Source organism: Bufo bufo, chromosome 3 (genome assembly GCF_905171765.1).
Source record: "Bufo bufo chromosome 3, aBufBuf1.1, whole genome shotgun sequence".
Classification (NCBI taxonomy): Eukaryota; Metazoa; Chordata; class Amphibia; order Anura; family Bufonidae; genus Bufo; species Bufo bufo.
In genome coordinates, this window is record NC_053391.1 from 34,915,811 (window position 1) to 34,926,078 (window position 10,268).

At 50.5% G+C, this 10,268-nt stretch overlaps 1 protein-coding gene across 4 annotated transcripts; it reads left to right on the top strand.

Annotated features, from left to right (window-relative positions):
* The first annotated feature begins 889 nt into the window (after positions 1–889).
* LOC120994468 (translation initiation factor IF-2-like) lies at positions 890–6,072 on the top strand. Of its 4 annotated transcripts, XM_040423071.1 has the most exons (3): positions 891–1,871; positions 4,344–4,424; positions 5,347–6,072. In XM_040423071.1, exons 1-3 carry the CDS (start codon positions 977–979, stop codon positions 5,940–5,942), a joined length of 1,572 nt encoding a protein of 523 aa, XP_040279005.1. In that variant the 5' UTR covers positions 891–976; the 3' UTR covers positions 5,943–6,072. The 4 variants fall into 4 exon arrangements, with proteins under 4 accessions (XP_040279006.1, XP_040279005.1, XP_040279003.1 ...); XM_040423072.1 differs by lacking the exon at positions 4,344–4,424 and having other exon boundaries at positions 890–1,871; XM_040423069.1 differs by having other exon boundaries at positions 905–1,871; positions 4,344–5,737.
* The last annotated feature ends 4,196 nt before the right edge of the window (positions 6,073–10,268 follow it).

Consider the following 10,268-nt stretch of genomic DNA (forward strand, 5'->3'; position numbering starts at 1 on the left):
GATCCCTGTAAGGGTCCATTCACACGTCCGCAATTTCGTTCCGCATTTTGCGGAACGGAAATGCAGACCCATTCATTTCTATGGGACAGCACGGATACGGAATTGCGGATCCGCACTTCCGGGTCCGCAAATTCCGATCCCGAAAAAAATAGAACATGTAGAATAGGCATTTTCTATTAAGTGCCGGCGATGTGCGGTCTGCAAAATGCGAAACGCACATCGCCGATGTCTGTGTTTTGCGGATCCACGGATCCGTGGATCTGCAAAACACACACGGACGTGTGAATGGACCCTAAATGGTCATTACAAGTGGATCCTTCAGAAAAAAAAAAATACCTTCCAGAATGGTTGGACAGGGGGCGCTGTTCTGGAGCGGAACCCAAACCTATCAAATCTCTATCAATTAAAGGGATGCTCATCAGTATGGGGTCTGACCGTTAGGACCCCCAGTGATCACTACGGGGCCACAATCCATTTTCTACACAACAGCGCTCCATTTCAGGGGTTATTGGGTTGCGTTTCAGGTCCTGTGGGGCAGGTAGATCAGTGATCGTTAGATCCTCACAATTTTGGCAAGTGATTACTGGAATACCCATTTAGGGAGATTTGTTTTGGACAAGATCAGTCCCCCCCCTCCCACAATGAAACATCATTGATCTCCCATCATCCGCAGGACACAGGCCGCCATACACAGCACAGGCGGGCAGTTCACTGAGAGCAGGTGGCAACGGTCAAGTGAGGCCGGACGAAGCGGCACGCTTCAGGGGAGGCCGGCATGAGGGGTTTTGTGAGCAAGGGTCAGGGAAGGTAAGGGTTAAGTGGATGAGTGCAGGAAAAGGGGGGAGGAGCTAGAAAGGGGCGGGGAGCGGCAGGCTGAAGTAGTGGTGAGGCAGGTCAGCGCCCGCCATTTTAGGAGCAGAGAGCCAGCATCTGGCAGAGAGCCAACATCTTCTGAACTGCAGCATCGGATTCAGCAATGGCAGAAGCAGTGGAGGTGATGCTGCGGCGCTTGAGGGAAGCGGCGGACACCAGGGGCAGCGACTGGCTGGAGCAGCAGGTGACCGCATTGCTAGGGGGGGCGGAGGTGGGTACGTCTAGCCCTACTCCAGCAGCTACACGGCCGCGGCGGGTACGGCCGCCGGCGCGCCTGAGCCCTGATTTACCCCCCCGGGTCCGGCGCCGTGTCAGGAGCCCCACAAGGGACCCTCCACGCCGGGAGCATTCTAAGGCTACTGCGGCCTCCCGGCGTGGGAGGAATCCATATGTCCGGCGGGACCCTCCAGAGGCTGTGGGGCCTTCCCCTCAGCCCATCGCGCCAGCAACAGGGGAGTCAGGACCTGGTTCTGCAGGATCCCCTCCTGTCCCCAGGAGTCGGAGGCCTGCTCAGCGTGGGAGAGGTAGTGGCAGCAGAGGCAGCAGCGGGGCTGCGCGGTCGGCCAGGGCGGCCCGGCGCAGGCCCTTACAGGATGAGCCCCTTTCAGTGGCACACGAGGCTGCGCCTGTAGGTGCCAGGGACGGGCGCAGGCCTTGCCATGATGCGCTTCTTACAGAGGAGGAGGACGAGGCTGTTCTGGACGGCTCCCCGCCCCAGAGCAGGCCTTTTGGGCATGAAGACAGGCGTGCAGATGCTTATATGGAGGACAGGGAGTTGCGCAGGCCATTTCCTGAGGGCGGACAGTTCGCTACTGGTCCTGACACCGTTGAGGACAGAGGGCGTCCCGGAGCCATCCCTAACGCACCCAGCAGTGATCCGGCTGGGGTGCTGCCGGCGAACAGCGCAAGTACCCATCAAAGGAACGTCGTGGATCCAGGAGTCGTCCGTCAGGAATCAGGACCTGCGGCTGCCGGGTTCACAGCACCCGGGCAGCTAGGTGAGACATCACTGGGAACACTGTTATCTATATTTAATGTGGCGCCTGGGGCGGGGGGGAGCAATAGTGCTATTATCGGTGGTTTGGGGCGCTTGCTGTGTGGTTTAGCTGGGGTTAGTCAGGATAGGGGGGCAACGGGGGCTACCCCCTTAGCAGCGTGGGGGTTGGGGGCAGAAAATAGCAATGTACCGGCGACCGCTAACAATAGTAATGTAGCAGTGGCCAATAGCACGGGTGTAGCCGAATCAGTGTCAGTGCAGACGCAGGCGGGAGGTGAGGAGGATAGGCCCAGATTAGATGACGCCGCAAAAGGGGAGGTGTATGTTTGCTTTGAGGGTCCCCTGGGAGCGCATTTGAAAACGGAGGTGCGTGAGAAAATTTGGAAGGGAGAGTATATAGAAATTTTTTCACTGCTTCCGTTGGAGCGGTTCAACCTTGATGTGGTAAAAAAGGATGGAGTAAGAAAGGAGGATGATGATAAGCGTCGCTATCGCCTTATCCCTAGGTCATTTAGTAATTGGCTACAGGCCTTTGCTATTTTGGCAAGTGTGATTGGGGAGAAGAGTCCGGAATGCTGTTCCCCTTTATTTTGCTATCTGGATGCTATTGGGGAAGCCTATAGAGTGTATGGGGGTTCCGGGTGGTTACGGTATGACGAGCAGTTTCGTCAGAGGAAAGCGGTCCGTCCTAATATGAGATGGGACCATAAGGACATTGCGTTATGGATGAGGGTGACAGCGCCAGGTAGGAGTGGTCAGTCCTTTCGGAGTGAGTCAGGGGTTGGGGTACAGCAAGGTACAGGGACGCCCCCAGTTGGAAGAGGATACTGCTTCCTTTTCAATGAGGGAAGTTGCAAATTCGGCCAAAAATGCAAATTTAGGCATGAATGTTCCGTGTGTGGCGGGGGCCATGGGGCTAGCAGATGTTTTAGAGGGGGTAGACAAAGGGGGGGGGATAGTTTTGCAAAAGGGGCAGACCCCAGTGCGAGTGGAAAGGATGGTGGGGCATCTAAATAGATATCCGAACCAGGAGTTAGCTGAATTTTTGTATTCAGGGTTTAAGTTCGGTTTTCATATACCTTCACACCCGTTACCAGTCTTAGAGAAGCGGAAGAATTTGCGCTCGGCATTGCAGTTCCCGGACATAGTGACAGGAAAGTTAGCTAAAGAGGTTTCCCTAGGGAGGATGGATGGTCCGTTTGTTACATCACCCATCAGTAACTTGCGAGTTTCCCCTTTGGGTTTGATCCCTAAGAAGGAGCCTAATAAATTTAGGCTCATCCACCATTTATCATTCCCTAAGGGTGCGTCGGTCAATGAGGGCATTGACCCGGAACTTTGTTCTGTGGTTTATGCCTCCTTTGATGCGGCTGTGGAGTGGGTAAGGAAGCTGGGTCCGGGTACCCTGTTGGCAAAATGTGACATTGAAGCGGCATTTCGGTTGTTGCCAGTTCACCCGGATAGTTTGTATTTACTGGGTTGTTTTTGGAATGGCGCTTATTTTGTGGATAGGTGTTTGCCAATGGGCTGTTCAATATCGTGTGCATATTTTGAGCGTTTCAGTTCTTTTCTGGAGTGGGTGGTGGTTCAGGAATCAGGTTGTCACTCTGTCATTCATTATTTGGATGATTTCCTGTGTTTGGGGCCGGGGGGATCCAGGGTTTGTTCGTTGTTGTTATCCACATTACAGTCTGTTTTTGAGTGTTTTGGAGTCCCGTTAGCGGTGGACAAAACGGTGGGGCCGGCTACTGAGCTAAGTTTTTTGGGTATTGTCATAGATACACAGCGGATGGAGTGTAGGCTACCAGTAGACAAAGTGTCAGATTTAAGAACAGAGGTGGCGGCGGCATTGACAGCAAAAAAGATTCGTCTGCGGGACCTGCAGTCTTTGTTGGGCAAATTAAATTTTGCATGCAGAATCCTACCTATGGGCCGCATTTTTAGTAGGAGGTTGGCTTCGGCGACAGGAGGGGTGGTGTCTCCCCACCATTTTATTAGACTAGGCAGGGAGTTGAAAGGGGATTTGAAAGTTTGGGATTCCTTTTTAAAACAGTTTAATGGCAGAGCATTAGTTATGGGGGGGGTGGTTGATGCGTTTGATTTCGAATTGTTTACGGATGCTGCGGGTGGAGCGGGTTTTGGGGCGTACTGTGAAGGGCAGTGGTGTGCGGGTCGGTGGCCTGAGTCCTGGGTACGAAAAGGGTGGGTAAAAAACGTGGCATTGTTGGAACTCTTCCCCATTGTGTTGGCAGTCACGCTCTGGGGGGAGAAGTTTCGGCACAAGAAGGTTCGTTTCCATTGTGACAACTTGGGAGTTGTGCAAGCCATCAACAGGGTAACGGCTTCTTCCCCCCCAGTTATTTGCCTATTGCAGCAGTTGGTTCTCCGGTGTTTGTCCCTTAATGCTTGGGTGTTTGCGGTGCATGTGCCTGGTTCCTCTAACTGTATAGCTGACGCACTTTCTCGTTTTCAGTGGGAGCGGTTTCGCCAGCTGGCCCCGGAGGCGAGTCAGGTCGGATTGGTGTGTCCAGAGTCGTTGTGGGAGATCCTGGAGGTACCGTAGCTTGTCTGTTGCAGGCATCATTGAGTGAAGGCACGTGGAGGATGTACGATAGGGCTTGGAGTAGGTGGCAGCAGTGGTGTAATGACCTAGGGGTCGAGGTACTGGACGGGGAAATTCCGTTGTTACTGTTCATTGGCCACGTGAAGGATCAAGGTTGGTCGGTTGCCAAGATCAATGGTTGCATGGCGGGCTTGGCTTTCGGATTCAAGTTGCGGAATTCCCCGGACATTACTAAGTCCTTTTTGGTCCGACAAATTTTGAAGGGTTATAGAAGGTTTCAGCGTGTCAAAGATTCCCGCCTACCGGTGTCCTTTTCGTTATTGTTACAGTTAGGGGAGCAGGTAGCTGGAGTGTGTCGCTCGGCTTGGGAGGTGAGCTTATTTAGACTAGCCTTTGCTCTGGCTTTTTTCGGAGCCTTTCGTTTAGGGGAGTTAGTGTGTGCAAGTGTGCAGCGGGAAGGGGGTCTGAGGAGTGAGGATGTAACGTTATATGACGACAGGGTGCTGATTTATCTGAGATTTTCAAAGACGGATCAGGAGGGGAGGGGTCATTTAGTCTCATTGTTTGAGGTGCCGGGATGTCTATTGTGTCCAGTACGGTGTTTGCGGGATTTTCAAGGAAGGGCAGGGGTCGCGGCAGGACCGATTCTCAGACACGAGGATGGCTCCTTTTTATCACGATTTCAATTTATAGCGGTATTCAAGAAATGTTTGCGTAATCTAGGAATGGACTCTGGCAAGTTTACGGGTCATTCCTTCAGGATAGGTGCTGCCACGGAGGCTGCTCGCTTGGGGGTGCGAGATGAAGTGATTAAGCGTATTGGGAGGTGGGAGTCGGAGCGTTTTCGGCTGTATGTGCGTTTAGGGGCAGTTTAAGGCTGTGTCTAACCATGTTTGTCTCGTTCTTTTTTCAGGTGATGCCCCGTTATTAGTTTGGATCCTGGGCCATTCGTTCGTGTTCTGGGGGGCATTACGAGCGGATGTTCGGCAGAATGGGCGGCAGCTGGGGTTTGATCGGGGGACAGCCATAGTAAGATGGATCGGACGCAGAGGTATGGTGTGGGGTAATGTTTTGCAGGAGGTTCATCGGCAAGCCAGGTTAGATAGAGTCCCAGATATCTTGGTGTTGCATGTTGGGGGAAATGACCTAGGGGTCCGACCTTGCAGAGAGTTGATCAGGGATATACGTTTTGATTTTTTGCGTTTGTGGTCCCTCTTCCCGTCAGTTGTCACTGTGTGGTCGGACATTGTCCCCAGGAAGGTCTGGAGGGAGGCGAGAACGGTTGAAAGGCTGAATAAGGCTAGGATTAAGCTGAACAGGGTGATTGGCCGGTTCTGTGCCAAACATGGGGCGGTGGTGGTGAGGCACCCCGAGTTGGAAGCAGGAACAGGAGGCTTTTGGAGACAGGATGGAGTCCACCTCAATGCGGTGGGCATTGATTTGTGGTCACTGGACTTGCAGGGAGGTATTGAAACAGCCCTCCGGGTGTGGCGGAACGCGCGAGCTTAAGGGCTGTCAAGCTGCGCGTTGTTGGCGGGGGGAGGTCATAGAAGCTGGGGCTACTGGATGGTAACGGTGAATGAGAGGGCCTCAATGGTGGGGCTGGACTCTCAGAGTTGGGGCACCTGGTTGGCTTGGTATGGCGTCCGTCAGTTGGTGTCCCCGAGCTTGTGGTACGCGGCTGGGGGCAAGATGGAATTGCCGTGGTGGTTTGTGGTCGTTTAAGGTGCAGTTAGGCGGCTTCTAGGACCCCCCTCGTCAGTTAGACATGTATATATTTATATATATATGTCATTGTTATATCAAGTGTTATGTTTATTCATGTTATTTATATTATTTAATAAAAGACGGCTGCTGTGGCCGATTTAATCCAAACAGTGGCTGTGTGTGGTTATTGGGAGAGGAAATGGGGAAGGTTAGTTAGCTAAATGATGGGGTAGTGGACCCGAGCGTAGCCAATAACCCTACTCAAGTGAGGCCGGACGAAGCGGCACGCTTCAGGGGAGGCCGGCATGAGGGGTTTTGTGAGCAAGGGTCAGGGAAGGTAAGGGTTAAGTGGATGAGTGCAGGAAAAGGGGGGAGGAGCTAGAAAGGGGCGGGGAGCGGCAGGCTGAAGTAGTGGTGAGGCAGGTCAGCGCCCGCCATTTTAGGAGCAGAGAGCCAGCATCTCCCTCCCTCCCTCCCGTAGTGTGTACTTGGATGTTTCAGGGCGGCAACGGTATATTATAGAGGGGATGCATATATAAAAAAAAAAAAAAAAAAAAAATGTGTATTTTATAAATAAATAAATGTATTAAAAAAAAAAAAAAAAAAATGGACAAGGGGTGGTGGACGGAGTGTGTCTTTAAGTGTTGCGTTTGTCGCAGCAGTCGTGGCGGGGGGAGGTCATAGAAGCTGGGGCTACTGGATGGTAACGGTGAATGAGAGGGCCTCAATGGTGGGGCTGGACTCTCAGAGTTGGGGCACCTGGTTGGCTTGGTATGGCGTCCGTCAGTTGGTGTCCCCGAGCTTGTGGTACGCGGCTGGGGGCAAGATGGAATTGCCGTGGTGGTTTGTGGTCGTTTAAGGTGCAGTTAGGCGGCTTCTAGGACCCCCCTCGTCAGTTAGACATGTATATATTTATATATATATGTCATTGTTATATCAAGTGTTATGTTTATTCATGTTATTTATATTATTTAATAAAAGACGGCTGCTGTGGCCGATTTAATCCAAACAGTGGCTGTGTGTGGTTATTGGGAGAGGAAATGGGGAAGGTTAGTTAGCTAAATGATGGGGTAGTGGACCCGAGCGTAGCCAATAACCCTACTCATGAGGAATTGCCGTTTATGCGTTTTCCCGACCAGCGTATACAGTGTATCTTCACAATACACCCGGATCTCTGAATGATCTCGGGGTCCTGAGCACAAAAGGGTCTGATATCCTTCCTGTGACCGCAAAAGTTCAGAGATGTAGCAGTGTTAAGTCTGCGGATTAGGCCTCATGCACACGACTGTTTTTCGGGTCCGCATCCGAGCCGTAGTTTTTGCGACTCGGATGCGGACCCATTCACTTCAATGGGGCCGCAAAAGATGCGGACAGCACTCCGTGTGCTGCCCGCATCCGTTGCTCCGTTCCGTGGCCCCGCAAAAAAAAAATAGCATGTCCTATTCTTGTCCGTTTTGCGGACAAGAATAGGCATGTCTAAAATGGGCTGCCCGTTCCGTTCCGCAAATTGCGGAAGGCACACGGACGGCTTCCGTTTTTTGCGGATCTGCGGTTTGCGGACCGCAAAAAAACGGCACGGTCGTGTGCATGTAGCCTTACATGAACGCTATCTACCGGGACAGAGAACAAATACTTCCTATGGTAATGCACCTGATGATAACGGACCACAGGTGTTTCAGAGACCAAAACAAGTAGATGTAGCAGAGCTGAGTGCGTCATTCAGTGCATTGGGTGAAAGTTTTTTATTTTTTTTGTGTAGCTGAATCTTAATAAATGTAAAATAATAATAAAAACCTGCAGTGTTCTAATACCCTTTTCTTGCCTTGTTTTACCACTTTCAAGACCTCTGCTTGCTGTCAGTGAATGCAAACCTATACGTTTCCATCCAGAGCTTGAACATCTGCCATGTTCATGCCCCAGTTAGACCCCTTGCAGACGAGCGTGTGCGGATTATGTCCGGATGCGTTCAGTGAAAACTGCGCGATTTCGCAAAGAAAGTCATTCAGTTTTGCCTGCGATCGCGTTCAGTTTTTATCTCGCGGGTGCAATGCGATTTACTGCGTTTTGCACACGTGTGATAAAAAACGGAATGTTTACAAACAACATCTCTTAGCAACCATCCGTGAAAAGATTTTCACGCAGCCCCATTCACTTCTATGGCGCCAGCGTTACGTGAAAATCCCAGAATATAGAACCTGCTGCGATTTTTACGCAACGCAAAAGTGTTGCATAAAAACCACCGCTCATGTACACAGACCCATTGAAATGAATGGGTCCGGATTCCGTGCGGGCGCAATGCGTCTGCATCACACATTGCACCCGCGCGGAATTCTCGCTCGTGTGAAAGGGGCCTTAAAAAAAAAAAAAACAGACACGGATGTTTACAGAACAGTTAATGTTTCTGTTCACTGACAGCAATCAGAGATCTTGTAAAAGGGATTGAAACAATATTAGAAAAATGCAGAATATCATTAGACAAGGATAAAATAAGTTGTACATTTTTGGAAAAATACAGCTGTTTTCTGCACAAAACCGCGTCACACCGGTCCAAGGGTTGGGTCAGTTATTGCCACTTGGCTCCGCTGATTTGAGATGTGATACTGGACACAACCTGTGGACAGGGGTGGCGCTGTTTTTGGACAACAGCAGCCACGTTTTTCTAATTATGGACAACGCCTTTATTAATCGTTGGTTTTCCCATCATAGACTGCAATGTCATATCATGTCTGCCTATGGGAAACCAAGACCCTTATTATTTGGTGCCCTTAAAGGGGATGTCCAAGGAAAATGATTTAACACCTGTCCACAAAATAGGTGAAATATACTGGATAGTAGGGGTGGTCTAATCACTGGGACCCCCGGCATTACCAAAAAATGAGGGGTCGATGAGTCCCCTCTGAATGAAGCAGTAGTACATGTCGGTCTATAGCTCCATTCACTTCTATAAGATTGACAGAGCGGTGGACCGACATTACTCACTTCCACTCCATTTAATGAGGGCACTCCAACATCCATCATTCTCAGGGTCGCTGGGGGCCCGAGAAGTCAAACTATTGCTGCAATGTCCTATGGATTCTCTGACTGAAAGTAGAACTGTCTTCGTTGCCCCCAGCAACCAATCAGAGCACAGCTTTCATTTTTCAGAAGCATAATATGAAATAAAAGCTGTGCTGTGATTGGTTGCCATGGGAAACAAAGCCAGGTTTACTTTCAGTTTTCATAAAGCACAGAAAAACATGGCTGCTTTCTTACAAAAACAGTCCCAGTTTGTGTGGTATTGCGATTCATCCTCATTGGCTTCAGTGGAGCAAAGTTCCAATACCGGATACAAACCATGGACAGGTGTGGCGCTGTTCCTGGAAGAAAGCGGCCATGCTCTTCTAATCCCGTACAAGATGAACTGCAGCCCTGTGTGCGTCTACCTCACCCTTCCCCATTCCAACATCTACATCCTGATCCCCACATCATGAACGCTTCTGATAAAAGACTAATATGATAACTGCTTTCTGTCTAGATACAGCGCCCCCCCGTCATCCATGGCAGTGTTTGGTATTGTAGCTGAAGGCGACTTTTAAACAGTCCCTTTAATCATAAAATCATCACACGACACCAAATTCTGCTCATTCTGTTTATTACCCAACGCCTGCAGCTGCTGTAAGAGGTCTTTGGTGGCTCCAAAACTTCATTAGCGGGGGTCGCCCCCCTTCGAATTTAAGAATGCCGCCTGTAACTGAATAAACACCAGATATAACACAGTATATACAGATCCTCTGTATTGTATACATTCACCTGGTCTACGACTTTCCCGCCACCCCTAGTCCAGTATTGGCACCACCTTCTAGTTGTCATGGTGATGCCCGGTTGGTATCTTGCTTTTGTAAGGAGCAAGTAGTTACTAATGGTTGCCAGCACCCTGCCCCTCCTATATACCCTCTGACCATTGTGATGTCACAGTCTACGGGGAGGGGCCAAATAACCCTATAGAGAATGTGACATCATAAAGCTGTGATGTCACAGGGTATATAAAGCAGGTAAAGGGCCCAGCGGCCATTTGCATTCTGCTCCTTGCTATAAAAAGATACAGACAGGACACCACAATGCCACCTAGAAGGAAGAGAGTAAGCAACG

Excerpts from the sequence above, each read along its gene's own strand:
- LOC120994468 (XM_040423069.1), top strand. The coding sequence starts at position 977 with ATGGCAGAAGCAGTGGAGGTGATGCTGCGGCGCTTGAGGGAAGCGGCG. Across the intron at positions 1,872-4,343 it reads CACAGCACCCGGGCAGCTAG|TGGGAGCGGTTTCGCCAGCT; the intron begins GTGAGACATCAC and ends TCTCGTTTTCAG.